Source organism: Bactrocera neohumeralis, chromosome 5 (assembly GCF_024586455.1).
Source record: "Bactrocera neohumeralis isolate Rockhampton chromosome 5, APGP_CSIRO_Bneo_wtdbg2-racon-allhic-juicebox.fasta_v2, whole genome shotgun sequence".
In the NCBI taxonomy this organism is placed as follows: Eukaryota; Metazoa; Arthropoda; class Insecta; order Diptera; family Tephritidae; genus Bactrocera; species Bactrocera neohumeralis.
The window spans coordinates 38567410-38584956 of record NC_065922.1 but is presented as its reverse complement, the minus strand read 5'-3'; the positions used below and the strand labels follow the sequence as shown (position 1 = coordinate 38584956).

Below are 17547 nucleotides of genomic sequence, written 5' to 3'. Positions count from 1 at the left end.
ACGCTTCATAACACCAAGGTAAAACACAGCATTAATCGTTTGGCCAGTTGGGACGAACTCTCGGTGTACAATACCCTCGGAATCGTAAAAACAAATCAGCATTGTCTTTATTTTTGACTTCTGAAGACGACCGACTTCTGATCGTCACAGAGGTCCTCACGACCTTCTTGGAATCGCTTAAACCACTCATGCACATTACTACGGGATAGGCACTGATCACCATAACCTTTTTTCATCATTTAAAATGTTTGAGTAAACGTTTTCCCAAGTTTAAAACAAAATTTAATATTTGCTCTTTGTTCAAAATGCATTTTACGACCGATGACCAAAAGCTGCTGTCACTTTTTGATCGATAACAACGATTGTAGTTATCCAATTGTCTTAAAATTTTTACGAAATGTCAACAAGAGATCAAAATTTTTATTTCATATACCCACCAATAGGTGGCGCCACCAGAAACAGTTATATTTAAAAAGTTCTGTTTCTTTTGCGACAGACTAATGAAGTTGCATGGTAAAAGGATTTTTCAAAATGTTATTAAATTTATTGATTCAAAAATTTGTTCATATATTATGGTATCTTTTAATTGTATTCTAAGACTTAGTATTAGTAAAAATATTTATCTGGAAAGAACTTTAACACTATATCTCTAAACTGGATACTCTGAAATTAAAAAACCAAACAAATTTCTTTAAAATAATGTTAAATCTAGTAATTTGTCGAACGAATAAGCAAAATGTTTTTGACAAAATGACGGTTTCAAAAAAAAAAAAAGAATTTTTTGACCAAAATTTTGGCCTAAATTGTTTATAAAAAATTATCGATGAGAAAAAGTCTTCGATTAATACTAAAAAATATATTTAAGAAGCTCGTGTTAGGATTTGAGACTTATTAAATACTCTTCGAGTAATGTTGGTCACCAATTTTGAAAGCACAATTTTGTGAAAACGCGTTTAAAGTTTGAAATGCACATCCAAGCACTCTGAAACGCCTTTTCAAATTTGCGTAACTTCGAAAAATTCACCGGAACGATATGAAATATTCTGTTTCTAATCTTATATACATGTACATTAAGAAAAAAAATAAAAAAATGAGTTTAAGTTAAGTTAATAAGTTCTATAGATAATAAATAAAAATATTCGTATACATACATACACACGTTTATATGTGTATATCTCCTAAAAATGTACGAAAAATGGCTATTTTCCATTTTTATCATAAATTTCTACTATATAAATTTTTTCTTAAAACACATTTTGCGCTATATGGTACATGGTGACAAATTATATTATATATTTAATATATATGTACATACATATATGGTATATTGTAGTCAAACAGAATCAATCGATTACATACTATCGAAAATCACAAAACCTAATTTATTATTCGTTTATCCAAAACTCTTACATTTGCTGAAATTACTTCAAGACGCCAAAAATATAATCCTCTCACCAACTCTTTGCATTTATCAGATGTCCAATTGTCAGATATAACAATACAAATGCATATTATTCAGAAAAATTGGAATAAATTATGAGTTTTAGTAGCTTGATTTCCAGAATTCCCCCCTGCATACTTAAATACATGCACGTAATATAGTATGTATATATGTATGTATGTCACAATTAGTTTTGCTTGGTGTATGCATGGGTAATAAAGCACAGAAACTACTTTGCATTCAGTATATAAGTATGTGTGCATATCTAGGCAAAGGATCTTTCGTAACTAAATAGATGCTGTTCCAACCCTATAATATTTGGCTAATTACATATATATTTACATAAATGATCTATAAAATGGTTTTTATGCATACAGCCATATATACTTAACAGCATTATGTTGTGGATATAAATTTATGGGTTTAAACCAGGAACCGTAAATAGTGTAACTGTGGGAGAGTTTAACCACTGCAAGAACTGCAAAAATCGCAGCTCCAAGCAGAAGTAGCGTTTTGGCAACAACAATGGAAGATGCAAATAACTACGAGAACGCAAGTGCTTTCTGCCTTAGAAACCCTCAGCACCTGCGATAAGGATATATATCCAACGATTCATACTCTTCTTCACGTACTTTGCACTTTGCCAGCCACAAATGCTAGCGCTAAACGATCCTTTTCCTCATTTCTCAAATCTGGTACACAATTATATAGTTCCGCCCTTAAGGGGGTATTCTGGTCTAGAAGCATGAATTTCAGGTAATTTTTAATGTGTCGTAAAAAAAAGGCAATTAATATTTTTACTATACATTTTTTTTATTAGTTATTGGTTAATTTTAGAAGAGTACAGAAAAAAATTAAAAACTAAAAAAAGTAAAAAAAATCAAAAATTATGAGCTGACGAAGTGGGGGGTCTCTAAAAATTTCCACGTGACCATACCCATGATTTCAACCCTCCTAGTTATCTGAAGCCAAAAAAAAATATTATTAATCTAGAATAATGTCGCAATGGCCGGAACTACGGAAAAGTGGGAAAAATTTTTTTTTCACAAAATGGCGACTGCCTGAAAAAAAAAGTTTTTTTGGATCACTTTTTCTGACAATTTCGAATTTTTTAAAAATAATAAAAATAAAAATTTGGCGACGGGGCTAGGTCCAACCATAGACAATAAAGAAGACTCTATAAAAATTTCAAGTAAATCGGTCCAGTAAAACCTGATAAATCGTGGGTATCGTTCCGAAAAAGTCAGTTTTGAGAAAAACGCGTTTAAAGTTTCGCGTAAAGTCTTTTGTTCGATTAGTTCCGGCCGAACCAGTTTGGATGCCGGGTCAGAAAAATGCCTATATCTCCGAAAATAATTTGAATTTTGAAAAATTTGAATTTGAAAAATTTTTTTGAAAATATAAAAAAAAATTTCGATTTTTTTTAATTTCTAGACCAGAATAACCCCTTAAAATTCTATTATCGATCCGCCCCTGGTATTAATACCATACAATAAATTTGATCCTTTATATTTTATTTTGAGCAACAAAATTAAAAATCATAACTTTTAAGCGCCGTGCTTTTGAAAGCGATATTCAAATCAATATTGCTTCTAGATACATATGTAGATATTTACAAATACATACAAGTATTTAGTATACCGACTATGTATGTACATATGTATGTATGTATGTATATCGTTTATACAAACATACTATTACATTCTGACATTCTTTTTCAAACAAAGAAGTTGGTCTGGCCTGACCAAAAGGAAAATAATCTCATCAAAGTGAAGGTATTATGAGATGATTTTTGCAACATATGAATGCCAATAAAAGGATATCCATATACCCTTTAAATGGAAAAATCCCTATTTATTGTATTAGACCACTCATCAAATGATGCGTCAAAAGCTATAAGTTACGCGCCACTTGGATGGCATTGAGCAAACACAATGCACGGCAATGATTCAGCTCACAATCCCCGTACAATAGCAATAATCAATGTTGTCATAATCACAGCTAATATCGGGCGTTAAAATCAGTGTGACGAATCTATGGCGTATTTCATGCAGGATAGAGAACACATTTCGAATATTTCGGATAGAAAGGGTTAAACAAAGTGTGAAAGCAAGAGTCCCTATGTAATGTGGGTCAGAGATTATACAATGAGTCAATTCCTTTTTCCAGTGCCAAACTTTACTTAGGTAATTCACGCAGTTGCAGCTTTACGATTGCCACACACACTCATTGGAAGCCATGCATGCAAATTGAATTGCATTTTGTACATATGAGCATGGAATGGCTATGAGAATATGTACTTGTATTCGGTTCATACTGATTGTCATCATTCGCCATAAGTTGGTGACAACTTTCAACACCCTTTCATATTTCTAATGAATCATGCCAAATGGACATGTATGTATGTATGTATATAGCGATGCCATACGACGCATTCACGTTATGTCAATTTGTAGTAAGGATTTTAGGCAGCGGCTTATTTTATTGAAGACAACAGATGCCATCGGCCCGTCAGTCATCAGCTGCTGTTCCACTGTTTATAACCTGGAGATAAACCAAGCGATTGCCTCGAGCTCACGCAGCAAACGCAATATTGAGTCAATATTTACGACTGAATATGACACACCTTCGTCCCTCATACCGCTCCTCCTGTCGTTCAGCCACGCAAACTAACACGATTTATCACATAAATAAATATAAACAAATTGGATAGTTGTGGGTGTAAACCTTCTACCTGCTAGCTTCCGTAATCCACAACATTTGTCCACAAAACAAACACGCAACCATGTGCCACTAAGCAAACAATATCCATATATATGTATATACATAGTACATATACATATATGGTATTGACGCGTATTTGTATGATTGTATGTTCATTATATGCATTAGTATCTGCAGTAGAACTACCTGTGCATTTGAATGTCTGCATAAACGTTCTTACTGACTTGTGGCAGTAATTTTGGTGCCACAAAGAAATACCAACACACGAAAATTTTACTACCACCAAACGATTGAACCAACCAACCAATCATAGAAAGTTAGGATACTTCAGTTTATTTGAGCCCGAAACAAAACAGGCATACACACCAACTCATTTGAAGGCACCTTACATCCTTTCAACAAATACCAGTTTAGTAAAAATGAATAAAAGTACAAACTATTGACCAATGGGCGTTATATTCACATGTGTATATACAACAGCTTGAATGACCAAACAGGGGATATCTTTACATTGCGGAGAGTGCAGATTTATGTATACAAACATATATGATACTACATAATATTCATAAAATAAATAGCACGAAGAACATTTGAGTCGGTAGCATACAAAAGTCATGTTTTCGTAATAAATAATAGCTCTTTAGTCAACCATAAAGAAGATACTATGAAAGTAGACAACCCCTACCCTGCTAATTTGTGTTTGCGCAAATTGACTTGCAATATGTAGTACTTTTCTATTGATAAACATTGTAATCATAGTGACTTCAATGTAACTACAATTTTCCGCTTTAATCTGAGTCAATAAAGTTGTGGGCTAATAAAAAATAAGGAAAACATATTTTTTGTCCATTCGGATATTGCCATCACCGCCCTTGTCGTTATTGTTGTTTTACCCAATTTAGTCAATCAATCGTTTACCAACGTGCAGGAACATGTGGAATACTATTTTCCTACGTATCAATGACCTTTTTTTATCACCCTCGGCAATAAAGAATAGGGAACAGAAAGCATGCTCGCCACCCTCCCGCAAGTGTCAAGAACTCATAACATATCATTAGAAATACACAGAATGTGCAAATATGAATAGTTGTATGGAGTAAGTGTTAATATAAATGTGGGTGATGCAATTGATTTCTGACATCCTTACCGGAATCGATTTTCTCATTACTTTATGAGCCAATGCAAACCCAATCAGTCAACGGGACGCCGTGGCCAACTTCATAAATAATTAAGTGTTCATCAACGCACCATACATTTTCTAATTGATAAGTTGGCAGTTATCTCTTCGCAAATTGGCTTTCGTTCAAGTGCGTATAAGTGTGTTTGCCTGTATGAAATACAACTGCACTTAAAGCAATGCATTGTCCTGAAACAACGAGTGCTGTGTGTAACAGCCAGACTCAAAGTTTTTGTTTTGTTTGTATGACTAATGGATGGACAATACTGTGGTCACAAAATACAGACCGAGACAAACATATTGCCCCATGCTACATATATACATATGTACGTACGCAGATAAACCATAATACGAGTCTTTTATTGCCACATGAATATTTTTTACGAGACGATAACAGCATGTAGCCTGCAGCTAAATGAAATACAAGTAACCCCTACGCTGGGGTTTGTAGCGTGTGGAAATTGAAACCTTCAATAAATACCTCATTGTAGCATGTGTCAAAAGACGCGCACTTGTTTGAGCGAGAAATAGCATCTAATAACTAAACCAGGCCTCCCATATTTTGTATTTAATATACGAAGCGCCTGTGGTTCAAACAAAAAAAAAATTAAAATAACCAAAAGCTGTTTTACAAACAAATAATAGAAGTTTACGGAAATTACTTATATTTGTAATATATTTTTGAATGAATGCTTAAGAGCTCTATATCAACACGCACGATAATTGCAAGACTGTGTTCACAATATACAAGGTCTGTCGCAAAAGAAACAGGACTGTTAAAAAAAACAACAAAAAATTAATATTTTTCAAAAGTTATATTTTTTTATTCAAAGTAGTTTCCTTGTGCTTCGATACAGCGTTTAGCCCGGTCAATTAGCATTTCAAATGAGTGTTTAAGGTCATTTTTCGGAATGCTCTTGAGAATATCGGTCGTCGCCTTTTGGATAGCGGAAATGTCCTGAAACCAGTGTTCTTTCATGGGCAAATGAAGTTTTCCAAATAGGTAAAAATCACAGGGTGCCAGATCAGGTGAGTAGGGTGAGTGATTAATGGTTAATATGGAGTTTTTTGTCAAAAAATCAGTGACAAGCGTCGACCGATGACACGGCGCATTATCGTGCAACAGGCGCCAAGACCCTGCCTCACGGTATTGTGGTCGAGCACGACGAATGCGTGACAAAAGACGCTTCATAACACCAAGGTAAAACACAGCATTAATCGTTTGGCCAGGTGGGACGAACTTTCGGTGTACAATACCCTCGGAATCGTAAAAACAAATCAGCATTGTCTTTATTTTTGACCTCTGAAGACGACCGACTTCTGATCGTCACAGAAGTCCTCACGACCTTCTTGGAATCGCTTAAACCACTCATGCACATTACTACGGAATAGACACTGATCACCATAAACTTTTTTCATCATTTGAAATGTTTCAGTAAACGTTTTCCCAAGTTTAAAACAAAATTTAATATTTGCTCTTTGCATTTTACGACCGATGACCAAAAGCTGCTGTCACTTTTTGATCGATAACATCGATTGTAGTTATCCAATTGTCTTAAAATTGTTACGAAATGTCAACAAGAGATCAAACTTTTTATTTCATATACCCACCAATAGGTGGCGCCACCAGAAACAGTTATATGGATAGATTTAGCTAAAGGTTAGACGCTAAAGTTCAATAAATTACACTAATGTTGCGGATTAAAGTAGATCCAAGTAGCTACTAAAATAAAAACACTAATTAATCGTACCCACCACTGGCGCAATCACGCTTACAATTGGACTTCAAACAAACGGAGGAACAAATATACAAATATATTTACTTATATTCTTAAATGTATTAGCATTCCTATATGTACTCACTTGTATGACATTTTATCACACATATGAACGTATGAATGTACCTAGCAATTTACCTACTTAGCATTTTGCCTATTAACAGTGGATGGAAGTTGTCCTTCGAGCGATTGTGCACGTTTTTTGCAAATTAATTGTTAGAGATCTTATGAATTTATTACCATGCGAGATATCCAATCCCTGGTACTTGCAACGCATTGAAATCATATATATATATATATGTATCTACGAATGGGCGCGTACAAATCATTTGCGTACACTTAGGGGGGTGAGTTCGTGAATAATAAATTTTTGCAAGTCTTAACTAAGTTACTACTGCAACAACTCGTCCTATGCACCCTATACATATAAGCTTTTATTATACTTAAATATATGCTTGTAAGGCTATTAGTTGCAAGCCGAACAAATACTTTGCTTAGTCGCCGCTTGTTTTGTTTCTTTCTATACCTTCTACATGCACATATGTATGCTTACGACAAGCAAATTAAGACAAAATTTATATACTCATTTTATTGGAATTGGCGAATTTCCATCTCGTTACTTACATACTATTAATTAATTGCTTCACGTATTACGTCGCCCATATAGATTAATTGAAATAAAACGCTGATACACATATCTTTTCTCTTATAGACTCAGATGCCATGGAAACAGACCCTTCGGCACAGGATATGCTTACATGTGGATCCTGCCAAAAGACTTTTGCTCTTTCTGATATAGTTAAATTTATTCAACATAAAGTGCTGCAATGCAATAAAGAGAACTATGGACAGTGCTCGACTCAGGGTATGTAAAAACATAGTCTACCAATATAAAATAATAGAATATAAAATATATATATATATGTGTGACCTGGTCTACGGAAAGGGGGCTTAGGTGTCAAAAAAAGGAGAACAATTAATGAGATAACGAGAAACTGACGATTATTTTTAACAGCTTTTCCCAGAAAACTAGTTTTCGCACGTTAGCTCCCTTTTCGTAGACCAGGTCACATATATTTTTGTAACATGCAACATAGATTAATATTTATGAAAGTGAATAAGAAATAAATTTAATTTCGCAATTTTTTATTGAAAATTTCTTCAGCTCCTTCGACCGATAGGGATACGGACGATGGCCGACCTTTAAGCTTAGTCAACAGAAGACCCTCGATATCGGCGCCAATAATTAGTCGAAAAACTTCTGGGTCTGGATCACGTATACATACGCCGCCTCCAAGCCCTGCGGATCTTTTAGCTGATGGCGCGTCCAGTACTCCTAAGCGCTTAGTGGACGGTAAGTTAAACTATTAACATCAAAATTAAATTTAGATTTATATCTCTGGTATTCATTAACAGAAAATGATAACACAACTCCCAGAAATGAAGGGGCTGTGGAGAAGAGCGCATCCTTGGAAATTGCAAACAATAACTTAACCGAGTCGTATGTAGGAAGTGATGTAGTAAAAACAAATAACATTAGGATAAAGCAGGAACAAGAGCAAAGTGATGAAGTGAACATAAATATTGCATTGCATGCAAATGATTCCAACCAGGACAATAACGATGGCCAGCCGTTACCGAAACGCCCTAAAATCGAAGTGGTTGACGCGGAATCCAACACATTACATACAGGTATGTATGCTCGACGCTACTAACAGAAATTTTAATGTAAAAATGTGTATATATGCACATATATATTTAATTACAATTATCCAGCTAAAATAATGCAATCGGGTTTGCCACATTCACTTTGGTTAATAAGAGAGAGAGAGAGAGAGGTAGAGAGAGGTAGGGAAAGCATATCAGAATTTAATAGTTAAAATTTTTCTGTTCGAACTGGCATTCACTCTACCATACGAGTAGTACATACAGCGATTGACTGACAGCGCAATGTATAATTTAAAAAGAATTCCTGGCAAAAATGTTTTTGATGTTAAAGATTTATTTGATATGTCAACGCAAGAAAAAAGCCAAACTCATGTAGTATGTCAACCGAAAAACAATAGCCACACATACGAACAAATGCATGGAGGTGTGTATGTACATAGGTATGAGAGCACTTCACTCTTGACCTCTGATTTTCACCCTTCAAAAATGCAGTGTGAGCATCGAGATCCTGCCAAATAAAAACAGGTAAGCCTGACATCAAAAGCTAATCTGAACTTTTAAGTATGAGTTCAAAACAGATAAGAATTATCTGTAATGGTTATGCCCTCATTGATGATAAAGGGCAGAATTTCGTGGATTTACTACACACATTTATGTGTGTATGTATGTTTTTATTTGTGCTGCTCAATTTGAATAACCTTTTTCTTTAATTAGTTTTATCTTCATTTATGTGCCAAGCGAGTACAAAAACTTAATTTTTATGCAATATACTTGTATGTATGTATATACATATAAATATACATAACAAATATAAGCAGTATGCTTGTGAATATGTACATATATGTAAGTATATGTAAGTATGAATGTTTGAAAGTTGAGCAGACATTAAAGAACATCAGAGTAGAACCTGGTCAGTTGGAATGAGTAACGGTTCTAAATTTTTATTTCAAATATCATATCATATTATATAATATACATAATTATTTGAACTTCCCTAGTCACTTCTAACTGATCCGAGCAATATAATGTTATTAGAATATTAGAAGTCAAATCTTTAAATATTTTATTTTCTTGATTTAAATTCACAATTGATAAACAATGACATAATAAAAGCGGATCCTTTAAGACTTGTTCATTAACAATAGAAGGTAAATTGTACAAGCGTTTCAACAATCTAAATCGTCCAGATATAAATGCATACACATAAGGGTATTTTCGGGCAATTGGAGTCGAAAGCGCTTATTGCCTCCACAAATTGGACAAACATGTGTAAATCAAAAGCCACACATATTAGTCCTAGCCCTGCCACAAACTGAACGTGAGTAATTGTACGTGAAAGCATGACGAGTACGCACTGCCGGCCAAAAACAATCTCTTCTTTGCACAAAACACTTGCATACGCATTAACAATGCCTTGGTCTTGAGTTTGAGCTGCCAGTACAATAGAAGCTTCTTTGTTTTTCCTTACGAAGAACATACTATTGTAATAAAAAAAAAGTGGGAAAAGAGTTATTGTTACGCTTGCTGTTTAGGAATAACAGCAGCCTTAGATGGAGTTGCAAATTTTTGCAACTTTAACCCTCTGTATTCCATTGTCTATATAAACTGTCTGCAACTATGCACTGAAAGCTTATTATTTTATTGGGATGTCTTTTGCAGAGAAAAATATAATACATGTGAACTTGAACTACTCATGCAGCAAATTATAAAATATATGCCCGACGGCAAATAATTTTTCCACTTTCCACATTAAATGTTGCATTATTTCTAAATTTAAAGCTAATATTCTTTGTAAAGCATGTATTACTTTCGTTGAGCTATTGTTATCAGAATTACATTATACCAGTTGTCAGTTAGGAATGAATCATGCAGGAATGTGGATTTTGTATTTATTTAAATATTCATCCTAACCTTTTGACTTGCAATTTTACATAGTGAGAAAAGAAAACGAAAAACAATTTCTGCTTTTTTTGTTATAAATGTTAAACTATTCAGTATTATCTTAGAGTATCAAATACAATGAACCATTTAAAGAAAATTTACATGAGATTGGATGGCTAAATTATAATGTTACAGAGTTGTAAGCTAAAGAGGCGATCGTTTCAATGTGATTATAAAGAGATGAAGGAGTATCAGCACTTTTAATCACCGAGCCAACATTTTTTTTTTGTTTTTTTTTTTTTTTTTTTTTTTTTAAATTGTAAAAGGTAATTTAAATTACATTTACAATTTATATAAATAGCACTAGCGGTTAAGCCATCAGCTTAAAGCCAACAGTTTTATTAGTATTAGATGCTAGTAATATTTGGACAGGCTAAATTCCAAACATATTCACTTGTTTCGGCAAACTTTGCTGTTTTATTAATGGAAAAATATTTTGGTATTTTTTTATAGACAAGATATTATAACACGAGTTATTTTCAATTTCATTATTATCTCCATGTAGATTCGTTTATTCATGTTTTGTGCATTATAAGATCGATAGAATGTACAATGAATCTGCTATAATCACCTTCGCTAACAAAACAAAAATGAAGCACATATGAAAAATCCGATTAGCCCAGCTAGTAGGCTACTTACAAACAAATGCGTGTACATACATATGTATTTATACACTTATGTACATACATATGTATGTGCCATGGTACTAACAAAAGGCTTAGCAACATAAAACACCATAAACAATTACCGCATCGTGTGGGGGTTTAACCCATTCACCAGTTTGTGTACGATTTGCTCGTTGTTCTGCACTGTTATCAAAACTGCAGGCGGTCGGTTGTTCTGTCAATTTGGCATTTCCGTTGCTACTTGCTCTTGAGATGCTTACAACGGAAACGCAGTGACCCCGCTGTTATTGGAATATGGATTAAAGGAGGTAGTTAAGGATATTTTTTACTATGAATATTCGAAGCCAAATAAGTAAAATTTTGCGATTGTTTTATATTGATAATATGCACAGTTTTGTATATGCATGCAGAGTATAACAAAGCTGATGACAAGTTTTTGGCAAGGCAAAGCTATGAGGTACCAAAACACAATATATGAAAAAATATTAAAAAGGAAGGGAAACAAAACAACAATAAAATCCAGTATAAAACGTTATTTTAATGTGTTTAATATGCACCTACATCCATACATATGTATGTATGTATGTGGATTCATATGAGTTATTCAATTTGAAACCGTATTCACCGATATTTATTCGTAGGAATTATATAGGCGCGTGACATGCTCGTGCCTGACAACAAACTCAACCAAGACTTCAATGTATAGACAAATGTACGCAAATAAGGGCAACTCAACCATGCTAATCTATTTGATAGAAACTTCACCTTTTTCTATATTTATTTCCATTTTCGACGAAAATGTCGACCTTTCCAAACACACTTTTTCTTGTAATTTATGCAAAATAAAAAGTGGAAGTGAAGGATTCTCTATAAAAATTAATTTATGTACGCACATTCACATATCCACATAAATGTACATATGTATATGTATGAATATACAAAAAGGTTTCATGCAACCCTTTTTAATTATTGGCACGTCTGCCGCTCACGCTTGTGCAACGACACTCAAACATAATAAATACATGCATACATACCTACCCGAAATACTAGTGTGAGCTCATATGGACTCTTGCACATGCCCTTCATCATGACATGCGCTCGTTGTCAATACGATACTCGCGCGATTATGCTTTAGCTGCGATCAGCAGCAATTGTCATCGCTGCTGCCTCATTTGCATGTTGCTACTGCTGTCACTTAAACATACGACATTAGGTCCATATGCGCATACACACATACTCATCAACCCTATTGAAAGGAGTTCTCTCTAATGAACTAAAGTTACCCGCTTATGCGGTACAGAGGGGCTTCGAGGTTATAGCATCATCTCCGGAGATCATGTAACGCAGTTTTCACCTTTGACATTGTTTATTCATGTGTTAGCGAAGGATGCCAGAGGATGTCATTTGCAAGAGGAAAAGGAACACTGCCACGTTTAGAAAGGATGCTCACAGAATGCAAAAAATACGTGTATTCCTACGAATACATACATATGTATGTATGTACATGAAAACACTATTCACCTTCATGCTTTAGCTATGAGCTATCGAGTGAATTTTGCAAGCGCTTTTGTTTGAATGAAAGTGCTGCAAACAGTTTTCTTCGGTGCACCATTTAGTGATTCGAGATCAATAATTGCCGCCTATGGTCAGTAGCTTTTCGCCGAATTGCCGTTGAACCGTCTGTATACACAGGCATCAAGCTGCCTTTTCTTACAATTTCACTATCAGTATACGAGTAAATGCTTAAGGAATGGCATATCGCACTGTACACAAAGCAATAAAAGCCACAACCGCAAGCACATGTGTACTAAATGGATTTCGCTCAGAGCTGATTTAGCTTAATACCAAGGGTGAAAATTCTGTGGCATCGCAAATGTGTTACACATGTGAAATTGTCCATTTAATTTTAAACTTCTCATCAGAAGTTTCCTACGGCAGTTATTTCTTACGGAAAACCTTACAGGATGGATTTTCCTCGCTTTGACATTACACAGTTGAATTTACAATTATTCATTTTGAAGAAACATCTGGCACTGTCATCACCGTTGTGAATTTTAAAAGCATCGATATTGCAATACACGGGCACACACACACATATATACACATGGTCTTGTATTGGTCTGCCCATGAATGTGTGTTGTCAATCGATGATGTACACTTGCAAACCAATGGATACCGCAATGTGTCGCCCTGATATGTGCGAACATATGCCTCTCGACACATACACACACTTTCACGACACAAGCCATACACCTATTATGTCTACATACGTGCTCGAGGATATGGCTAACCCATAAAAAGTGAAATAAAAAATTGGAGCAGCCGCAAATAAATGCGGGAAATGTTTTACAAACCGCTCGATTCATCCACTACTTTGTGGTTCGTTAACACATTGGACTCTTCTTTGCTGAGAATATATACACATACATATTTACTCGTAGATAAGAAGAGGGGATGACGTCCGATGAAAATATACGAGTATCCGATACGTAACATTCGTAATTGGTGATCATTTGTATGCAACAAGCGCGACACTCTTCTTTGTATTAGCAACGTTGTTAGATAAGAAGTGGGAGAGGTTGGCCGCAACTACATATGTATGTATGTATGTACCTACAAGCTCGTGTTTATTTAAATATTCACTAAGAAGGCATATATTGACAATGTGTATACTTATTTTCAAAGAGTGAGGACGAAATAACAGAATTTAGAAATTTAGAAAATATTGTTTTGAAGCATAGATTCCAAAATATAGCGCTAACTAGATGTACATAAAAGTATGTATGTGGAAATTTCATAACAAGTTTTAAATACTCTCGTCTTGATTAACCGCTCTTAGAGAAAAACTTTCTCTATAGTTATATTAATGTAACTTGTGATGCTTTAGGCACAGTGGTTTCACCTAAAGGCTAAACAGTATATGTAATAAAAAATTAATTGTCTAATTAAAAATCTCTTTACTATGTCTTTTCAGAACCCAGCAATTATACATGTTCCACATGCAAGACTCGTTTCACTTCTGCTTGGCGCTTAATTCAGCATGTGCAACATTCGCATGATGTTAAGATATATGTAGAACTCCCCACCTCTCTATCTCCGAATTCCGATTTAGTGTCGGATCCTGCGTTGTCGAATTTGCCTCTATCAGCATCTGTGCCTGTATCGGCACCAACTATAACCTCAGCGAAATCAACTGCACAGCCCTTATCGACTTTACCCTCCGCCGCTTCTTCCTTATATCCGCCCGTCAGTCACCAATCACACAAAACTGATAACTCGAGTACAAACTGCAACATTAGTAGCAATAGCAGCGGTAGTGGAACTAACAACGCCTCTACCGGCATACCAGCCCCTACTTGTAGTGGTCACTCAAATGCTGTCCAACAGCAACATCAACAAATCCAGCAACAACTTCAACAGCATCGAGCAGCAGTTGCTGCTGCGGCAGCGGTTGAACAACATAAGCAACAACAACAAAGCAATCTTACAACAGCAATGCAAAATGCCCAAAACTTAGCGGTCGCTGCAGCTGCGGGCATGCGGCATCATACGCTGTTGCCACCGCCTGACATGCACGCAAATCCTTTTAATCTGCTGAGAATGCCTTTACCACCTTCTTTGGCACAAAACCCTGTAGTTCCTACTGTCACACCACTATTTTCGCGACCCCATCCCGACCATTACAGAATGGAACAACTTGTATCTGAGCAATTTAGGCATCATGGCTTGAATTTAGCAGCAGCTGCTGTAGCAGCAGCAAGTTCACTCTCCACCCCACACTCTGGAGTTTCTCAATTTAGTCAAAGTACTAACGGATCCTCGAACAACCCTATGGAATCACGACCTCCTTCAAACAGTAATAGCCACCGTGGTTCAGCGCCGCCCACACCACTTCCACCTCCACCAATAATTCTGCCACAACAGAATACCGCCAATCAGGTGGGGTCTCAGACTGGTATAAATCTTGAGCCTCAGATGGATTTTTACTCGCAGCGATTGCGTCAGCTTGCAGGAACAACAAGTCCTGGGGCTGGAAATATTGTTAACTCGAGCTCGCCGAGTCCACGACAAAAGCAATCGCCTCATTTTGCGAGCCCATCACCATCCCAGCTACCTCCTACACCTGTGACAAACAATACGAGACCACATTCACTAACTCCTCCACAAAAGAGTGATTCTATGAAGCAGGAAATCGAAAACATCAATTCTACGCCTCGATCAGCTTCTACACCGCCTTCAAAGCCCAGCCAAGAGAATGCTGCTGTGTTTGCTTGTGCGTACTGTGAAAAGAAATTTAGATTTGAAAATAATTTGATAATTCATCAGAGAATACACACCGGAGAAAAACCATACAAATGCACAGCCTGCGAATTTGAGTGTTCCCATATCAATAAACTGATGAAGCACATGAGAATACATCGTGGCCCAGAAGATGGCACAAGTAATGCTGGCTCTATAGGTTCGAACGATGCCGGAGATTCAGAAGCTGACGCCGATGCTGACGGAGAGGCTGAAGGCGAAGGAGAAACGGAAATCGATGGGGAGGAAGAAAACATTGACGAGGACGGATTGGAAGACGACGAGGAGGACGATATCGAAGATGGCGAAGATATCGATTATGAAGCGGAAGACCTAAGCGTTAGTAATAGGATCGATATACAAAGTGAAAGTCCAAAGACTACAAGTACTGGTCCTACATCGCTGGTAGGTGAACTAATGGACAAATTTGGTTTGTCCAATATAGCACAATACTCCGAAGCGTACAAGCAAGCATTGCAGGAGTCTGGAAAATTCAAATATTTAACAAATAAGGATAGAGACAATAACAACTCAAGTAATTCAGCAATATCGCACGTATCTGATAAATTGAATGGCTTCCCAACTGCATTACGTCTGCGGGATGAGTTATCGAAGAACATTTTTCAGCAATCACCGCAATCTGATGGCCAGAATCAAGTACCCCTATTCAATCCATTTCAAAATCCATTCGAACTATCTAAACGGGTTAAAATGGATGGCAATGACTGGTGGAATATGTCAGCTCTGCATCGGAATGATTCGATTTTCGAGAATCTCAAAATGAAACCATTGGGTCTTGGCACTGCTAACTCAATGCTTCACAATCAAATGTTAAAAAAAGATAATCGGCAACGTAATGACACGTGTGAATTCTGTGGTAAAGTTTTTAAAAACTGCTCTAACCTCACCGTTCACCGCCGAAGTCATACGGGAGAAAAACCATACAAGTGTGAATTGTGTTCCTATGCCTGCGCGCAAAGTTCAAAATTAACCCGCCACATGAAAACGCATGGACGCACTGGTAAAGACGTTTACCGTTGTCGTTTTTGTGATATGCCTTTTAGTGTTCCGTCAACACTGGAAAAGCACATGCGCAAATGTGTTGTCAATCAGGGTAAAGCAGCAGCAGCGGCAGCAAACGCTGCAAACGCTGTGGCAGCAGCACAAGCGGCAGCTGCGGCTCAACATCTACAATCACAATTACCAGCGCAATTATCACCTGCAAGCTCACTCTCATCCTTTCCATCGCAATACGTTGGCATCACTGGCAGCAATACTGGCAACAATATCTCACTGCCCGGTAGCATTAGTGGCGATAACGATACCAATTTGCCCACAAATCTACCAACACATCATATCTCATTAAAGGAAGAGGCATGACTTTTTCCTCCTTGGATTGGAAACACAAGCAGCGGTCCGGATAACTCTATAAATTATAGTCCTCATCACCAGCACATACCATCACGGTTATTGCCACCCCTGCCACCATCACATCAGCATCAACATCTTCCATTCGATTCCCACCTTCACCACCATCATACACAACATGCCTTGCCCCCAAATAGCCAGTCTCAACAGTTATCGACGGCAAATCGTATGATGTCGCGCATTTTCTAAAGATTCTTCGATTGTTTCGATTTCCTTTACGTCGAAACGGCACTGAACACTTTTGCTTTTCGACCGCACATAGTTTTTTGCTTTTTTTTTTTTTTGAGATACAACCAGAGGCATTCGATACCAAAGCAATAATCTAAATAAATGTATATAAATTAAGTATGCAATAAGTTTCTCACATTTTTTCATACATACATACATACATACGTGCGCTCATATGGTCATGCCCTATGCATATGGTATGTATATGGATGTTATCCATTGATTTTTTGGCCTTAC

General features: G+C 36.2%; 1 protein-coding gene across 1 annotated transcript in view; it reads left to right on the top strand.

Moving 5' to 3' along the window:
• Window positions 1-17140, top strand: part of LOC126758235 (B-cell lymphoma/leukemia 11A) — a 59500-nt gene extending 42360 nt beyond the window's left edge. The window contains exons 2-5 of the mRNA XM_050472366.1: window positions 7833-7985; window positions 8286-8474; window positions 8537-8812; window positions 14330-17140. Of these exons, the coding sequence (XP_050328323.1) occupies window positions 7833-7985; window positions 8286-8474; window positions 8537-8812; window positions 14330-17034 (3323 nt within the window). The 3' untranslated portion in view covers window positions 17035-17140. The remainder of the gene's footprint in view (window positions 1-7832; window positions 7986-8285; window positions 8475-8536; window positions 8813-14329) is intronic.
• Window positions 17141-17547: the final 407 nt, after the last annotated feature.